The 19,343-nt window shown below is 41.2% G+C and overlaps 1 protein-coding gene and 1 non-coding gene across 9 annotated transcripts in view; one reads left to right on the forward strand and one right to left on the reverse strand.

The window, feature by feature from the left end:
* TMEM116 (transmembrane protein 116) overlaps nucleotides 1-19,343 on the forward strand; it is a 90,241-nt gene that overhangs the window by 58,427 nt on the left and 12,471 nt on the right. For 4 of the 8 annotated variants that reach the window (XM_033220548.1, XM_033220549.1, XM_033220547.1 and 1 more), the window contains exon 5: nucleotides 18,572-18,676. The exons of 2 other annotated variants lie outside the window; for them this stretch is intronic. In XM_033220548.1, coding sequence (XP_033076439.1) covers nucleotides 18,572-18,676 — 105 coding nt within the window. The remainder of the gene's footprint in view (nucleotides 1-18,571; nucleotides 18,677-19,343) is intronic. 2 more of the 8 variants (XM_033220554.1, XM_033220553.1) reach the window with 2 other exon arrangements.
* Nucleotides 14,087-14,148, reverse strand: LOC117091201. The gene has a single exon (XR_004440310.1). It is a non-coding gene; the product is annotated as a U7 small nuclear RNA (small nuclear RNA).

Raw genomic sequence — 19,343 nt, forward strand, 5'->3', positions numbered from 1 at the left:
GAAGTGTCTGTTTATATCCTTTGCCCACTTTTTGATGGGGCTGTTTGTTTTGTTCTTATAAATTTGATTAAGTTCTTTGTAGATCGTGGATATTAGCCCTTTGTCAAATAGATAGATTGCAGAATTTTTCTCCCATTCTGTAAGTTGCCTGTTCATTCTGATGATAGTTTCTTTTGCTGTGCAGAAGTTCTTTAATTTAGTTAGATCCCATTTGTCAATTTTGGCTTTTGTTGCCATTGCTTTTGGTGTTTTAGTCATGATGTCTTTGCCCATGCCTATGTTGTGAATGGTATTACCTAGGTTTTCTTCTAGGGTTTTTATGGCTTTAAGTCTTATGCTTAAGTCTTTAATCCATCTTGAGTTAATTTTTGTATAAACTGTAAGGAAGGAGTCCAGTTTCAGTTTTCTGCACATGGCTAGCCAGTTTTTCCAACACCATTTATTAAATAGGGAATCCTTTCCCCATTGCTTGTTTTTGTCAGGTTTGTCAAAGATCAGATGGTTGTAGATGTGTGGTGTTATTTCTGAGGCTTCTGTTCTGTTCCATTGATATATATATCTGTTTTGGTACCAGTACCATGCTGTTTTGGTTACTGTAGCCTTGTAGTATAGTTTGAAGTTAGGTGGCGTGATGCCTCTAGCTGTGTTCTTTTTGCTTAGGATAGTCTTGGCTATGTGGGCTCTCTTTTGGTTCCATACGAAATTTAAAGTAGTTTTTTCTAATTTTGTGAAGAAAGTCAATGGTAGCTTGATGGGGATAGCATTGAATCTATAATTGCTTTGGGCAGTATGGCCATTTTCACAGTATTGATTCTTCCTATCCATGAACATGGAATGTTTTTCCATTTGTTTATGTCCTCTCTTATTTTCTTCAGCAGTGATTTGTAGTTCTTCTTGAAGAGGTCCTTCACATCCCTTGGAAGTTGTATTCCTAGGTATTTAATTCCTTTTGTAGCAATTGTGAATAGGAGTTCACTCGTGATTTGACTCTCTGTTATTGGTATATGGGAATGCTTGCAATTTTTGCACATTGATTTTGTATCCTGAGACTTTGCTGAAGTTGATTATCAGCTTAAGGAGATTTTGGGCTGAGACAGTGGGGTTTTCTAAATATACAATCATGTCATCTGCAAACAGAGACAATTTGACTTCATCTTTTCCTGTTTGAATATGCTTTCTTTCTCTTGCCTGATTGCCCTAACCAGAACTTCCAATACTATGTTGAATACGAGTGGTGAGAGAGGGCATCCTTATCTTGTGCCAGTTCTTCCCAAAGGGAATGCTTCCAGTTTTTGCCCAATCAGTATGATATTGGCTGTGGGTTTGCCATAAATAGCTCTTATTATTTTTAGATATGTTCCATCAATACCTAGTTTATTGAGAGTTTTTAGCATGAAGGGGTGTTGCATTTTGTGAAAGGCCTTTTCTGCATTTATTAATCATGTGGTTTTTGTCATTGGTTCTGTTTATGTGATGGATTACGTTTATTGATTTGGGTATGTTGATCCAGCCTTGCATCCCAGGGATGAAGCCCACTTGATCATGGTGGATAAGCTTTTTAATGTGCTGCTGGATTCAGTTTGACGTTTTTTTTTTTTTTTTATACTTTAAGTTCTAGGGTACATGTGCATAACGTGCAGGTTTGTTATATATGTATACTTATGCCATGTTGGTGTGCTGCACCCATCAACTCGTCAGCACCCATCAATTCATCATTTATATCATGTATAACTCCCCAATGCAATCCCTCTCCCCAAGTTTGACGTATTATATTGAGGATTTTCACATCAATGTTCATCAGGGATATTGGCCTGGAATTTTCTTTTTTTATTGTTGTGTCTCTGACAGGTTTTTGGCATCAGGATGATGCTGGCCTCATAAAATGAGTTAAGGAGGATTCTCTCTTTTTCTATTGTTTGGAATAGTTTCAGAAGAAATGGTACCAGCCCCTCTTTGTATCTCTGGTAGAATTTGTCTGTGAATCTCTCTGGTCCTGGACTTTTTTTGGTTGATAGGCTATTAATTACTGTCTCAATTTCAGAATTTCTTATTGGTCTATTCAGGGATTCAACTTCTTCCTTCTTGGAAGGGTGTATGTGTCCAAGAATTTATCCATTTCTTCTAGATTTTCTAGTTTATTTGCATAGAGGTGTTTATAATATTCTCTGATGATAGTTTGTATTTCTGTGGGATCAGTGGTGATATCCCCTTTATCATTTTTTGTGTCTATTTGATTCTTCTCTCTTTTCTTCTTTGTTAGTCTGGCTGGCAGTCTATCTGTTTTGTTAGTCTTTTTAAAAAACCAGGTCTTGGATTCATTTATTTTTTGAAGGGTTTTTCGTGTCTCTATCTCCTTCAGTTCTGCTCTGATCTTAGTTATTTCTTGTCTTCTGCTAGCTTTTGAATGTGTTTGCTCTTGCTTCTCTAGTTCTTTTCATTGTGATGTTAGGGTGTCGATTTAAATCTTTCCTGCTTTCTCCTGTGGACATTTAGTGCTTTAAATTTCCCTCTAAACACTGCTTTAGCTGTGTCCCAGAGATTCTGGCACATTGTATCTTTGTTCTCATTAGTTTCAAAGAACTTATGTATTTCTGCCTTAATTTTGTTATTTACCCAGTAGTCATTCAGGAGCAGGTTGTTCAGTTTCCATGTACGGTTTTGAGTGATTTTTTTTTTTCCTTTTTCTTTTTTTTTTTTTTTTTTGAGACAGAGTCTCCCTCTGTCACCCAGGCTGGAGTACAGTGACGCAATCTCGCCTCACTGCAAGCTCCGCCTCCCGGGTTCACGCCATTCTCCTGCCTCAGCCTTCCAAGTAGCTGGGACTACAGGCGCCTGCCACCACCCCCAGCTAATTTTTTTTGTATTTTTAGTAGAGACGGGGTTTCACCATGTTAGCCAGGGTGGTCTCGATCTCCTGACCTTGTGATCCGCCTGCCTCAGCCTCCCGAAGTGCTGGGATTACAGCCGTGAGCCACTGCACCTGGCTGGTTCTGAGTGAGTTTCTTAATCCTGAGTTCTAATTTGATTGCACTGTGGTCTGAGAGACTATTTGTTATGATTTCCATTCTTTTGCATTTGCAGAGGAGTGTTTTACTTCCAATTATATGGTCAATTTTAGAATAAGTGCGATGTGGTCCAGAGAAGAATGTATATTCTGTTGTTTTGGGGCGGAGAGTTCTGTAGATGTCTATTAGGTCTGCTTGGTGCAGAGTTGAGTTCAATTCCTGGATATCCTTGTTAACTTTCTGTCTCGTTGATCTAATATTGACATTGGGGTGTTAAAGTCTCACACTATTATTGTGTGGCAGTCTAAGTCTCTTTGTAGGTCTCTAAGAACTTGCTTTATGAGTCTAGGTCCTCCTGTATTGGATGCGTATATATTTAGGATAGTTAGCTCTTCTTGTTACATTGATCCCTTTGCCATTATGTAATGCCCTTCTTTATCTCTTTGGATCTTTGTTGGTTTGGTTTAAAGTCTGTTTTATCAGAGACTAGGATTGCAACCCCTGCCTTTTTTTTTTTTTTGCCTTGCATTTGCTTGATAAATATTCCTCCATCCCTTTATTTTGAGCCTAGGAGGTGTGTCTTTGCATGTGAGATGGGTCTCCTGGATACAGTATACCAATGGGTCTTGACTGTTTATCCAATTTGCCAGTCTGTGCCTTTTAATTGGGGCATTTAGCCCATTTACATTTAAGGTTAATATTGTTATGTGTGAATTTGATCCTGTCATTATTATGCTAGCTGGTTATTTTACCTATTAGTTGATACAGTGTATTCGTAGTGTTGATGTTCTTTACAATTTGGTATGTTTTTGCAGTGGCTGGTACCAGTTGTTCCTTTCCATGTTAAGTGCTTCCTTCAGGAGCTCTTGTAAATCAGGCCTGGTGGTGACAAAATCTCTCAGCGTTTGCTTGTCTGTAAATGGTTTTATTTCTCCTTTGTTTATGAAGCTTAATTTGGCTGGATATGAAATTCTGGGTTGAAAATTCTTTTCTTTTAAGAATGTTGAATATTGGCCCTCACTCTCTTCTGACTCGTAGGGTTTCTGCAGAGAGATCCGCTGTTAGTCTGATGGGCTTCCCTTTGTGGGTAACCCAACCTTTCTCTCTGGCCCTTAACATTTTTTCTTTCATTTCAACCTTGGCAAATCTGACGATTTTGTGTCTTGGGGTTGCTCTTCTCGAGGAGTATCTTTGTGTTGGTCTCTGTATTTCCTGAATTTGAATGTTGGCCTGTCTTGCTAGGTTGGGGAAGTTCTCCTGGATAATATCCTGAAGAGTGTTTTCCAACTTGGTTCCATTCTCCCTATCACTTTCAGGTACACCAGTCAAACATAGATTTGGTCTTTTCACATAGTCCCATATTTCTTGGAGGCCTTGTTCATTCCTTTTCATTCTTTTTTCTCTAATCTTGTCTTCTCACTTTATTTCATTAAGTTGATCTTCAATCTCTGATATCTTTTCTTCCACTTGATTGATTCAGCTATTGATACTTGTGTATGTTTCACGAAGTTCTCATGCTGTGTTTTTCAGCTCCATCAGGTCATTTATGTTCTTTTCTAAACTGGTTATTCTGGTCAGCAATTTGTCTAACCTTTTTTCAAGGTCCTTAGCTTTCTTGCATTGGGTTAGAACATGCTCCTTTAGCTCGGAGGAGTTTGGTATTACCCACCTTCTGAAGCCTACTTCTGTCAGTTCATCAAATTCATTCTCCATCCAGTTTTGTTCCCTTGCTGGCAAGTTGTGATCCTTTGGAGGAGAAGAGGTGTTTTGGTTTTTGGAATTTTCAGCCTTTTTGCGCTGGTTTCTCCCCATCTTTGTGGATTTATCTACCTTTGGTCTTTGATGTTGGTGACCTTTGGATGGGGTCTGTGAGTGGGCGTCCTTTTTTTTTTTATGTTGATGCTATTCCTTTCTGTTTGTTAGTTCTTAGACCAATGTCAGGGATCAGCATTAATTTCTGAACTGGCATTGGGAAATTATTACACTAAATGGCTTTTTAATGTACTTTCCAGGTTTAGGATGCTAAATCTTCGGGACACATGAATATTTTTGTTTTGAGCTTTCCATCCTCTGCTGGGGTAGACATGGGATACAAATTAAGACCAGGTTTGTTCACTTCTTTTTTTTTTTTTTTTTTTTTTTTTTGAGACGGAGTCTCGCTGTGTCGCCCAGGCTGGAGTGCAGTGGCGCGATCTCGGCTCACTGCAAGCTCCGCCTCCCGGGTTCCCGCCATTCTCCCGCCTCAGCCTCCGAGTAGCTGGGACTACAGGCGCCCGCCACCGCGCCCGGCTAGTTTTTTGTATTTTTAGTAGAGACGGGGTTTCACCGTGTTAGCCAGGAGGGTCTCGATCTCCTGACCTCGTGATCCGCCCGCCTCGGCCTCCCAAAGTGCTGGGATTACAGGCTTGAGCCACCGCGCCCGGCCTGTTCACTTCTTATATTGTAACCTTAGTATGTGGCTGCAGTTACTGAGTTCCTGCTTGATTCAGATAATGAAAAGAGTTTTATAGGAAACTCATAGCTGATCAGAGCAAACTGTATCAGTACAGCTGGAGCACCCTTATGCCACTTCACTGAACTGGAACAGAAGAAATCAATCATTTGCCCAGAGCTAGTTTTTAATTCTGGAACTTAACTGAGAAGCAAAGTGAATTTGACAACTAAGCCATCAAAAATACAGTCATGCATCATTTAACAACAGCGATACATTCTGAAAATGCATCATTAGGCAATTTCATCATTGTGTGAACATCATAGAGTGCATTTACACAAACCTAGATGAGATAGCCAACTACACACACCTAAGCTGTATGGTATAGCCTACAGCTCCTAGGCTACAAACCTAAACAACATGTTACTGTATTGAATACTATAGGCCATTGTAACACAATGGTAAGCATTTGTGTATCTAAACATAGAAAATGTTTGGTAAAAAATACAGTATTATAATCTTATGTGGCCACTGTCTTATACGTGGTCTGCTGTTGACTGAAATGTTGTTATGCAGTGCATGACTGTAATTTCAGTTTTTGATTAACAGGCTGAGATGTGGTGTTTTCCAAGTACTATTTCTTTTGTGAACTCAGCCAACCAGTAAAAAGATATTGCAATGCCAGGATAACATTTGGATCAGAAGGCTTTGTCTGCACTACAGCATCTGCCTCTGAAAGATGGAATCTGATCCATGGTCAAACCTCCTGAGATTTTTTTATTCCATTAGATGACTAGCTCTGCACTGAGAGGATTAATTTGGATGTATATGATTGTCCTCCAGAATTTTTGGATCGAGAACAAATTCCATGCTTTCTCCGAAAGCATCTGAGAGGGTTGTTGAACTAAGATTTCTGTTTACCTGATGGGTTTTCACCATGTTAGCCAGGATGGTCTTGATCTCCTGACCTCAGGTGATCTGCCCACCTCGGCCTCCCAAAGTGCTGGGATTACAGGCATGAGCCATCATGCCCGGTCTATTTGGTTTTGGTTTACAGGGTTTTAGGAACAGAGCAGTTCCTGGTTTTAGTAATTTTATGGAAGAAGGTTGGATTGGAGGAACCTAGAAGATTTTAGGATCTAGTTCACTCTGTAGGTACATAATAAAAACTTGAAAACAATCCTCAGGGCTACAGTCTAATAACAGGTGAATTACAGATTTTTTAGAAACAAAAGTTTTTCTTTACCATAATTGCGATTTTTACCAAAGAGAGTAGAATAAAACTAAATTGTTTGTGAAATAAGTTTAATCAAATATTACCTCATCATTTATATAAGTGCAGCAGGAATAGCAACTGACCACGTTGTAATTTCAGATTTAAAAACTTCTTAAGTCTAGGAAGCCAAATGAAGGCAGACTTTAGACTTTGTCCATAGTATCTATAAACAATTTAAATATGACATTCTAGGCAAAAACCTTGCTAATATATATAAGCAATGTTTTAAATTGTATTCCATTATAAAAATAGCATATTTTTATTGAACTTATGGAATCAACTATATTGTTATAAGAATAAGAATACTTATAAGTAGTTTTTTAATTCTGAAGGTATCAAGTAGGGAGAAAAAGTAAACGATTTTACTTTTGTTTATAAAATCATATTTTATCAAATCAGTGTAAACTGTAGATAGCTTAAGAGAAAAATATTTTGGTTTTGCTTTTGTTTTCTTTCTTTTTTTGAGGTGGGGATCGGGGGAGAGGGCCTTGCCCTATTACCCAGGTTGGAGCACAGTGATGCAATCATAGTTCACTGCAGCCTCTAACTCCTAGGCTCAAGCAACGCCCCCACCTCAGCCTCCTGAGTAGCTCTGAGTAGCTGGGACTGCAGGTGTGCACCACCATGCCCAGCTAATTTTATTTTATTTTTTGTAGAGATGAGATTTTGCTATATTGTCCAGGCTGGTCCCAAACTCCTAACCTCAAGTGATCCTCTTGGCTAGGCCTACCAAAGTATTGGGATTATGGTGTGAGTTACCATGCCCAGCCATTTTTAAAAAAGAATTGATTGGAACTTTGCAATTTACAAAGCCCCCCATATAATCACATATGATGTATAAAATTAGAATAAATATATGCATGAATATATTTGCTTTAAATTTTTTAAAGTTTTAGTTTACTTACTAGTAAATCTGGTAAAATTGTTGCCATTTTTGTTTTGGTGCTTCGGATATTCCCCAAGGTACTGCCACTTGTTTTCTGTACCAAGTTTGAGATGCTCTAGGTATGCAGGTGGCCTGAATATCTTTTAGCCATCCAACGAAATATTTACTGACTACCTACTATTGATCAGCATATTTACTGAGTACCTACTATTGATTGGCACTGTATGAAGCACTGAGTTCCTGTGGGGAACTAGACATCCTTATTCCTGTCTCTGCCCCTTTTCTTATTCCAGCCCTTTGTTTAGAATGCCCAACCCTCTTCCCCCTAACCTATTCAGATTCTATCTGTAAGTCTATCTCATCTCACTCATACTCTAATTTATCAGAAGACTTGAACTGTTTCTTCCCTGGATGGACACGATAGCCCTCCCTCAACAGGAGCAGCAAGGTGGCTGAGCAGGGAGGAATATAAGTTTCAAGGCTTCTAGCTGAACTCAGTGCTTATATGCAAAATAACCTCTGAGAAAAGGATGGTTTTTTTCTTGTATCTGCTAGGCTGAATCTTCCAAATCAGATGAGTGATCCTTGGCCCGACCGGTTTTTAAAATTTGGAGAACAAAACATTTAAGTAAAGAACCAACAGTGTATTTTCTTTTTCTTTTTATCCTGAGTCCCAACAGGAAACAAAAAACAACAATGTTTTTTAAAATGTATTTATTTTAGCCAGCCAAATACTTTAACTCCAAATAAACTTTTAAATAAAAGTCATGGGCCAGGCGCGGTGGCTCAAGCCTGTAATCCCAGCACTTTGGGAGGCCGAGACGGGTGGATCACGAGGTCAGGAGATCGAGACCATCCTGGCGAACATGGTGAAACCCCGTCTCTACTAAAAAATACAAAAACTAGCCGGGCAAGGTGGCAGGCGCCTGTAGTCCCAGCTACTCGGGAGGCTGAGGCAGGAGAATGGCGTAAACCCGGGAGGCGGAGCTTGCAGTGAGCTGAGATCCGGCCACTGCACTCCAGCCTGGGCGACAGAGCGAGACTCCGTCTCAAAAAAAAAAAAAAAGTCATAAAAATATTACTTTTATGTTATTTACTTTCATGTAACTAATTTGTTGGTTTTATCTTGATTAGCAGTTTTGCAGATTTACTTTTGTATTGGAGTTTTGGAAAATTTGTATTTAGTCCATTAATACTGAAGTTATTAGAAATTTATATTTAAGAGTATTTATTAGTCTTTTTCATGAATCTGACTGCAGATACCTTTAGAGAAGAATCAAAACAATAACTGAGGATGACATAACCTTTGAATAACCATGTAAAATCTGGTGAAAGTTCACCATAACCAGACATTCACAATGAAATGTGGTTATTTCTGTGGTTATAACATAGTAATCAGAATTATGACTGACAGTGTGTTCGTAATTGGTGGATTCTTGGTCTCGCTGACTTCAAGAATGAAGCCGCGGACCCTTGCGGTGAGTGTTACAGTTCTTAAAGATGGTGTGTCCAGAGTCTGTTCCTTCAGATGTTCAGATGTGTCCACAGTTTCTTCTGGTGGGTTCATGGTCTCGTTGACTTCAGGAGTGAAGCAGCAGACCTTTGCGGTGAGTGTTACAGTTCTTAAAGGCAGTGTGTCTGGAGTTTGTTCCTCCCGGTGGGTGGGTTCATGGTCTCGCTGGCCTCAGGAGTGAAGCTGCAGACCTTCGCAGTGAGTGTTACAGCTCATAAAGGTGGCATGGACCCAAAGAGTGAACAGCAGCAATACTTATTGTAAAGAAGAAAGCTTCCATGGAGACCAGAACAGGTTGCAACTAGGCAGCCCAGGCAGCCTGCTTTTATTCCCGTATCTGGCCCCACCCACATCCTGCTGATTGGTCAATTTTTTTTTTTTTTTTTTTTTTTGAGACGGAGTCTCGCTTGGCCGCCCAGGCTGGAGTGCAATGGCCGGATCTCAGCTCACTGCAAGCCCCGCCTCCTGGGTTTACGCCATTCTCCTGCCTCAGCCTCCCAAGTACCTGGGACTACAGGCGCCCCCCACGTCGCCTGGCTAGTTTTTTTGTATTTTTTAGTAGAGACGGGATGTCACCGTGTTAGCCAGGATGGTCTCAATCTCCTGACCTTGCCATCCGCCCGTCTCGGCCTCCCAAAGTGCTGGGATTACAGGCCTGAGCCACCACGCCTGGCCTGATTGGTCAGTTTTACAGAGAGTTGATTGGACTGTTTTGACAGGGTGCTGATTGTTGTGTTTATAATCCCTGAGTTAGACACAGAGTGCTATGCAGAAAAGTTCTCGAAGTCCGCACTAGGTTAGCTAGATGTAGAGTACCAATTGGCGTATTTACAAACCTTGAGCTAGACACAGAGTACTGATTAGTGTACTTAAAACCCTGAGCTAGACACAGAGCGCTGATTGGTGTATTTACAAACCCTGAGCTAGACATAAATGTTCTCCAAGTCCCAGCTAGACTCAGGAGCCCAGCTGGCTTCACCTAGTGGATCCCGCACTAGGGCTGCAGGCGGAGCTGCCCCTGCACTCCTCAGCCCTTGGGCGTTGGATGGGACCCGGTGCCACGCAGCAGGGGGCAGCGCCCTTCCGCGAGGCTCTGGCCTTGCCAGAGCCCACCATGGAGGGGGTGCGCAGACATGGCGGGCTATAGGTCCCAAGCTCTGCCCTGCGGTGAGGTGGCTAAGGCTGGGGGAGAATTCCAGAGAGGTGCCTGCGGGCCAGCAGTGTTGGGGAACCTGACACAACCTCTGCAGCTGCTGGTGCGTGTGCTAAGCCCCTCACTGCCTTGGACCTGCGGCGCCTGCCAGTCGCTCCTAGTGCCGGGCCACCTAGCGCGCTCAGCGGGAACTCCTGCTGGCCTGTGAGGCTGGGGCAGCCCTAGTTCCCGCCAGCGCCTCTCCCTCCACACCTTCCCGCAAGCTAAGGGAGCCGGCTCCGGCCTCGGCCAGCCCAGGGAGGGGCTCCCTGAGTGCAGTGGCAGGCTGAAGGGTTCCTCAAGCGCCGCCAGAGTGGACACCCAGGCCGAGGAAGCGCTGAGTGAGAGCTGGTAGTGATTTGTTTTAATGCGACCCCCAGAGCAAATGCCAGAGAAAAGGCAAGTAGGCAAGGCAAAAAAAAACTTTATTTACAAACCAATGTGAGGGAGGGGCGAGGTTCACCGGCCTCCGGCGATGGAGGCCAACAAAGTCGCTCCGGCGTTCTCGGGCGAGGTTCCCGGGTCCCGCGCAGGAGGAGGGGCCGAGGAAGTTCGCTCCGGCGCTCTCAGACGAGGTTCCTGGGTCCCACGCAGGAGGAGGGGCCGAGGAAGTTCGCTCCAGCGGCTCTCGGACTAGGTTCCTGGGTCCCGCGCAGGAGGAGGGGCCGAGGAAGTTAGCTCCGCGCGCCCGCAGGAGAGGCTTTTATGTCCTGGGCCCTGGAGTGGGAGGGCAGTGGGCGGGAGATAGGCGGGTCGGCGGGTCCATAGGCGTGGCTAGGCGGGTTCCGGTTTCTCTCCGTCAGAGGTCGGGTTGCGCCTGCACAGTCGACCCGACCGGTGTCTTTCCCGGGCGTGGGAAAGTTGACAGTGAAGAACCCGGAACTGCGCCATCTTGCCTCCGTTTGTCCAAACAGGTAGCACATTGTCACCTCTCAGTGACATATTAGATTTTAAGAGTTTTGTACAATTTTGGAACATTTGTATCAATAGCATACCCATAAAAGTAACTGAAAGTAAACCTAACATCACTTACCATTTGACAATGTTTTCCATATAATTTGACATCTCAAGTAAGCCTGATTTTGCTTAATATTTCTCTTTTATAAACTTTTGAGAAGTTCTGAGGCCAAATGGAATCTCCCAAAGTTAGTTTGAAGTCAAAAACGACTTAATTTAGACTGTGATTCTGGGGAAGCCTGTCAAAGATATTAAAAGGTTTAAGGGCCGGGCACGGTGGCTCAAGCCTGTAATCCCAGCACTTTGGGAGGCCGAGACGGGCGGATCATGAGGTCAGGAGATCGAGACCATCCTGGCTAACACGGTGAAACCCCGTCTCTACTAAAAAATACAAAAAACTAGCGGGGCGAGGTGGCAGGCGCCTGTAGTCCCAGCTACTCAGGAGGCTGAGGCAGGAGAATGGCGTAAACCCGGGAGGCGGAGCTTGCAGTGAGCTGAGATCTGGCCACTGCACTCCAGCCTGGGCGACAGAGCCAGACTCCGTCTCAAAAAAAAAAATAAAAATAAATAAATAAATAAATAAATAAATAAATAAAAGGTTTAAAACACTTGCTCAAAACAGGAGCACATGTCACTATGAAATCATAGTCATTTATTTAACCAAAGTGACCATCAAAAGTCGTTAAAAGCAAGAAAAAAAAAGTATTTAAAAAGTCTTTAAAAGCAAGTACAGAAAGTTATGTGGGTATAAATTTTTTAACATTTTAATTAAAAACCCGATATAACAATATGAAACACAGGAAATTATTTTGATTAAATGTAAAATCTTTGAATTTTTAGGCCAGTTATCAAGAATGTAAAGAAAAACCTGCAATGTGATTTTTTTTTTTTATGGAAAGTTCATTTAGATGACCTGGGAGTCAAATCTGATGAAAAGGTACTTGACTTTAACTCATTTATGCCGGAGGTTGCAGCTTTTTTGAATTGCAGATGTGTGAAAAAATCAGACCTTGGGGATGATCTTGAGCAATAGGATGTAACTGCTACATGCTTAGCTTTCCAGTAATGGAACACTAGGCTTAAATGGTTTTTAATCAGATACTGGAAGAGTATGTGTTCAAGATTATGAGCGTGTACACAGTTTTATAGGAAAAGTAAACAAAAGTAGTATTTTAAGCAGGGGTGTTGGGAACAGACCCCCAAATCTGACCATAAACTGGCCATAAACAAAATCTCTGCAGCACTGTGACATGTTCGTGATGGCCATGAACGCCCACCCTGAAAGTTGTGGGTTTACCGGAATGAGTGCAACGAACACCTGGCCCACCCAGGGTGGAAAACCGCTTAAAGGCGTTCCTAAACCACAAACAGTATCCTGAGCGATCTGTGCCTTAAGGACATGTTCCTGCTGCAGATAACTAGCCAGAGCCCACCCCTTGGTTTCCCTTAAGGAATACTTTTAGTTAATCTATAATCTATAGAAGTAATGCTTATCACTGGCTCACTGTCAATAAATATGTGGGTCAAGCTCTGTTCAGGGCTCTCAGCTCTGAAGGCTGTCAGCCCCCTTATCCCACTCCACACTCTATATTTCTGTGTGTGTGTCTTTAATTCCTCTAGCACCGCTGAGTTAGGGTCTCAGTCTCCTGGTCTTGGCAAGGGGAATGTATGGAGTTTAGAAAAAGTAAAAGCATGTGAAATTGTCACAAATCAAGAAAATCGAGGAGTAAAGAATCAAGTTATACTAGAGGAAAACATTGTTCTAAACATGAAGCTTCAGTTTAGGAGATGGTTGAAAATTTACAGAAACAGATTGTGGAATTAAAACATCATAGCTTTGCCTAGCCTAACTTAAACATGCTCAGAACACTTGCATTAGCCTACGGTTGGGCAAAACACAAAGCCTATTTTATAATAAAGTGTTGAGTATCTCACATAATTTATTGAATACTATACTGAAAATGAAAAACAGAATGGGTGTATGGGTACATAAAGAAGTACAGTTTCTACTGAATGCATATCTCTTTTATACCATAATAAAGTTGAAAAATTGTAAGTTTTACAATCATAAAGTTAGGGACTATCTGTATGAGATTAAGCAGAAGGTTCTCATTTGTCTTCCCTATCATAGATTCTTCTTTACACAAGGCAGCCATTCAATGAATATTTGTGTGTCTGGGAGTTTAACAAAATAAAGATGAGTCCTGAGTTTTTCAAAATAATACAAAGTAGTTAAGATGATACATTAATAATTAATCATTTATCTTTGCTATTGAATAATGTTAACATTAATTACAGTTCTTGAGGTTTTTAACAATATCACTTTTAACAATATCACTGTTACAAAATTTTAAACCTGGAAATTTCAAGAAGAGTCAAATTTAGAATGCTTATGTTTCTGCTCTGAGGGTTGAAAAAAAATCTATCAGATATAATGACATCCTGGTTCCCTCTACTGGGCTTAAATGAAATTACATAATTTTTCTTTTTTTTTTTTTTTTTGAGATGGAGTCTAGCTCTGTTGCCCAGGCTGGAGTGCAAATGGCTCGGTCTCAGCTCACTGCAACCTTCGCCTCCCGGGTTCAAATGATTCTCCTGCCTCAGCCTCCCAAGTAGCTGGGACTACAGGCACACACCACCACGTCCAGCTAATTTTTGTATTTTTAGTAGAGATGGGGGTTTCGTCATATTGGCCAGGCTGGTCTTTAACTCTTGACTTCGTGATCCACCCACCATGGCCTCCCAGAATGCTGAGATTACAGGTGTGAGCCACTGTATCCAGCTTATATTTCTTTTTAAAAATTAAAAAAATTTTTTTTTTGCGGGGGGGACTTTCTGGCAAAAACTGGAAAGCCTGCTAGACAAATTCTGAAAGAGCTGTAATACTACCTGTTGCTTCTTAAAGCATCTGTTTCCTTAGCATAGAATGGTTGGTCTCTCCTGCTTCAGCCTTCCGGAGTAGCAGGGACTACTGGCGCATGCCATCATGCCTGGCTAAAAAAAAATTATTTTCTGTAGAGATGATATTGCTATGTTGCAGGCAGGTCCCAAACTCCTGGCCTCAAGTGATCCTCCCTCCCTGGCCTCCTAAAATGTTGGGATTGTAGGTGTGAACCACTGCACCTGGTCAGCAATTTCTTTTGAAGAAAAAAGTTTTTAATATTGATGAAATTCAGTTATGAAAAGTTATAAAAAATAATTCACCCTTTATAGTATTTAAGAAATCTTTGTGAAACCTAATGTCACTAAGATTTTCACCTATGTTTTCTTCTACAAGGTATATAGTTACTTAGGTTATTTATTTTCTTCCCCATTGCCTTCAGTGTACTTACATTATTCATTAACGGTCAGTTTTATTTGTTTCTGTTTGTATTTCATCCCTACATATGTATATATACATATACACACACACATATATACACATGCATATAACATATATATTAGTATGTAATCATTAACATTGTTATAAAAGTCAAAACTACATGGAAAGCTATACTCAAAAGAAGTCTCACTTTCCCCTCATCCCATCTAAAATGGGGAAATTTTTATTTCCCCATTATTTCTACTTTTCATTCTTATGCTTTATAGATGTCTAGTAATTTTTATTGGATCCTGGATATTGTGAATATCATGTTTTTTGAGGGTTTGGATTTCGTTGTCTTCCTTTAGAAACTGTAGAAGTTTGTTTTCTCAGAGTTAAATTATTTTTGGATCAGCTCAATCCTTTGAAACTTTGCTATTAAGTGTAAATCTAGAGTAGCCTCTAGCATTAATTTTAGCTCTACTACTCTGCTACTGAGGCCCCCCTCCCTTTTTTTTTTTTTTTTTTTTTTTTGAGAGTTCTCTCTTTAACTCCTGAGTGTTCAAATGAGAAATTCAGCGGAGCATGGGAGCACTTTAGGAGACTGAGACAGGAGGTCCACTTGAGCCCAGGAGTTTAAGACCAGCCTGGGCAACATGGTGAGACCCCATCTTAAATAATAATAATAATAATAAAGAAAACAAATTTCTATCTGGTATCATCTGTTTTCTGCCTGAAGGACTTCCTTTAATATTTCTTGTAATAGTGCTCAGTTTCACTGTATTATCTCAGTTTTTGTTTGTCTGAAAAAGTGTTTAGTTTTGCCTTTTTTTCTGAAAGGCATTTTGGCTGTGTTGACAGGGTTTATTTGTTTTTTCTTTCAGAGCTTTAAAGATAGTACTCCCATTTTCTGGATTGCATTCTTTCTGATAATAAGTCTGTTGACACTCTTTATCTTCATTCCTGTGTATGTAATGTATGTTGTTACACTAGTTGCTTTGGGGATTTTCTGTTTATCACTGGTTTTTTATAGTTTGGTTACAATGTACTTTGGGGTGTTTTCTTTATGTTTCTTGTGCTTGAATTAGTTAAACTTCTTGGATATGGTGGTTTCTAGTTTTCATCAAATTTGGAAACATTTTGGCCATTATTTTTTCAAACTTTTTTTCTCCCTCCCTCTTAACTGCTGGAATTCCAATTTGATGTATATTATTAACTTTGATATTATTCCACAGTTCACTGAGTGTTCATTTTTTAAAGTTTTTTTTTCCTCTGTGTGATCCTATTTAGATTGTTTATATTTCTATATCTTCAAGTTTATTAATCTTTCCCAGTTTCTAATATGCCATGTTTTTCATTTCATGTATTATATTTTTCATCCCTAGAAGTTCGGTTTGGATCTTTTTTATATTTTTCATTTTTCTACTTTCCTCTACCTTTTTATTTTATTATTATTATTATTATTTTTTGAGATGGAGTCTCGCTCTGTCGCCCAGGCTGGAGTGCAGTGGCCAGATCTCAGCTCACTGCAAGCTCCGCCTCCCGGGTTTACGCCATTCTCCTGCCCCAGCCTCCCGAGTAGCTGGGACTACAGGCGCCCGCCACCTCGCCCCGCTAGTTTTTTGTATTTTTTAGTAGAGACGGGGTTTCACTGGGTTAGCCAGGATGGTCTTGATCTCCTGACCTTGTGATCGGCCCATCTCGGCCTCCCAAAGTGCTGGGATTACAGGCTTGAGCCACCGCGCCTGGCCACTACTCTCCTCTACCTTTTTAAGCATAAGAAGTATATTTGTAATAGTTCCTCAAACGTATTTCTCTACTAATTTTTATAATCTGTGTTGTTTCTGAGGCCACTTATATTGATGAACTTTTCTCTTGGTTATAGCTCAGATTTTCCTGTTTCTTTGCATGTCTTATATTTTATTAGATACCAGACATTGTGGATTTTACATTGTTTGGCATTAGATTTTTAAATATATTCCTTTAAATGGGCGAGGGGGTTGTCTTGGATAAAGTTAACTCTGAATCTGTTTGATCTGTTAGATCTGTTAGATCTTTTCGAGGCTTGCCTGTTTTTTTAAGGCTTGCTTTTTTTTTTTTTTTTTTTTTAGATGGAGTCTCACTCTGTCGTCCAGGCTGGAGCGCAGTGGCGCAATCTTGTCTCACTGCAACCTCCAGGGCTCAAGTGATTTGCCTGCCTCAGCCTCCAGAGTAGCTGGGATTACAGGCGTGCCCCACCACACCCTGCTAATTAGAAGGCTTGCTTTTAAGCATTGTGAGGGCAGCTTTTTATGTATGGCTAATTTGGTCCCATTACAGAAGCAATATTCTTCTTATGATTATGCCCTGTGTATTTTTCCACTCTGGTTGATGAGAAAGCAAACAAACTATTCCTGGCCCTGTGTGAGCTTTAGGGATTGTCCCATCTACTCCTTTCTGATGATTCTTTCTCTGGTTTTCATGGTTTTCTCTCCCATATACATTGATTAATACTTAACCAAAGACTTGGGGTGACCTCTGCAGCTCTCCTGAGAATCGTCTCACTAAATAGCTTCCCCTGCTCTGATACTGTACTTGACAAATTTTAGCTGCCTTGGCCTCCCAAACTCTAAATTTTGTCTTCTCAACTCACCAAGACAGTGGTCTGTTTGGATTCCCCCTCCTGTACTCACTCTTTTTCTTTTCTTTCTTTTTCTTTTCTTTTTCTTTTTTATTTATTTATTTATTTTTTTTTTGAGATGGAGTCTCGCTCTGTCGCCAGGCTGGAGTGCAGTGTTGCGGTATCAGCTCACTGCAACCTCTGCCTCCTGGGTTCAAGTGATTCTCCTGCCTCAGTCTCCCAAGTAGCTGAGACTACAGGCATGCACCACCACGCCCAGCTAATTTTTGTATTTATAGTAGAGATGGGGTTTCACCATGTTGGCCAGGATGGTCTCGATCTCAACCTCGTGATCTGCCCACCTCGGCCTCACAAAGTGCTGAGATTACAGGGTGAGCTACCATGCCTAGCCCTCCTGTACTCACTCTTACCAGCTGGTGAGCTGGGGCACTTGATGGACTCACCTTGCTTTTCAGGGATTGCTGTTCTCTTCTGCTTGTTGCCTACTGTTTGAAAACTGGATGTTTTCATATATTTTATTTTGAAATGTATGAAATATATTGCTGGAGGGTAAATTCTATTCCTGTTATCTCATCAAAGCTGGAAGTAGAAATTCCTTCCCTTAGATTTTATCCTACTAGTTCCTTGATATCATCTCAGTTCTTAGGTTCATTTAAGGATTTTTTAAAAAATATCTTATTCATCGTATTTAGTTCTTTTGAATGGAACGTTGATTCAAATAGCTTAGCCTGTCATTATTAGAAGTAGAAATTCTTATTGCCTTTTCAATTAAAAAATAAAATAGAAAATGATTATATGATATCTTCATAAAAGTGGGACTGTTGGGCAGGTAGAGGTAGATAATGCTGTGGTTCTTCTGAACAGTCCAAAGGATAAAATAAAGCAGGGCATGTTTTAGGTAGGCCTGTTAGAATTTCAGACTTGGGACCAGATGCGATGGCTCACACCTGTAATCCCAGCACTTAGGGAAGCCAAGGCGAGTGGATCACCTGAGGTCAGGAGTTCAAGACCAGCCTGGCCAACATGGTGAAACCCCATCTCTACCAAAAATACAATAAAATTTAGCGGGGCATTGTAACATGTGCCTGTAATCCCAGCTACTCCGGAGGCTGAGGCAGGAGAACTGCTTGAACCTGGGAGGCAGAGGTTGCAGTGAGCCGAGATTGTGCCACTGCACTCAGCCTAGGTAACAAGAGTGAAAACTCTGTCACACACACACAAAAAAGAATTTCAGACTTGGTATGGTTTTGCCTGGTACAGACACTAGATGGTACATTACTAATAGACTAGTAGGTAGGATTCCCATAATAGAAAATAATGGAGTATGTTGAAAGAACTTCACAGTGTCAGAGTGAGATAGTTATGATGGGTTGTTTTGATTTTAACCTAGATATTCTACATTTCCTCATTTCTCTACACCATCAGTTACATCTGGTATTTGTACACAGAACTGAGGATGAAACACACCCAGAGTGGACAGAGCACATCTCCACTGGTAAGTTTTATTCAGAGCTGATAGTTAATAATAGTATGCTAAGCCAGGTGTGGTGACTCCTACCTGTAATCCCAGCAGTTAGGGAGGCTGAGGGGGGCAGATTGCTTACGCCCAGGAATTCGAGGCCAGTCTGGGCAAAGTGGTGAAAGCCCATCTCTACAAAAGATACCAGAAAAATTAGCCAGGCATTGTAGCACATGCCTGGAGTCCTAGCAACTTGGGGGGCTGCAGCAGGAGGATCACTTGAGCCACTGTACCCCAGCCTGGGTGACAGAGACAGACCCTGTCTCGAAAAAAAAAAAAAAAATAGTATGTAAAAACAATCCCCATATATCCCTGATAAACAGTGTAAGCCTGTAGCCCTAGCTAGGTGCATTTATGGAGATTAATCGAAGGAAAAACGTGTTCCCACAGAGTTTCCATTCTTTTCACATCACTTCCTCCTCTCCCTTTCTCTCTCTCTCTCTCTCCTCTCTCTCTCTCTCTCTCTCTCTCTCTCTCTCTCTCCCCCTCCCTCCCTCCCTCCCTCCCTCTCCCTCTCCCTCTCCCTCTCTCCCTCTCCCTCTCCCTCTTCCCCCCCCACACACACACAGGTTTGATTATAGGAATATTATTTACAGTGCTGGCATGCCTGCCTGGTTTGATTCAGCAAGGGAAATTCTTCTTG

The sequence above is a fragment of the Trachypithecus francoisi genome, unplaced genomic scaffold (genome assembly GCF_009764315.1).
Source record: "Trachypithecus francoisi isolate TF-2019V2 unplaced genomic scaffold, Tfra_2.0 Lachesis_group11, whole genome shotgun sequence".
NCBI lineage: Eukaryota > Metazoa > Chordata > Mammalia > Primates > Cercopithecidae > Trachypithecus > Trachypithecus francoisi.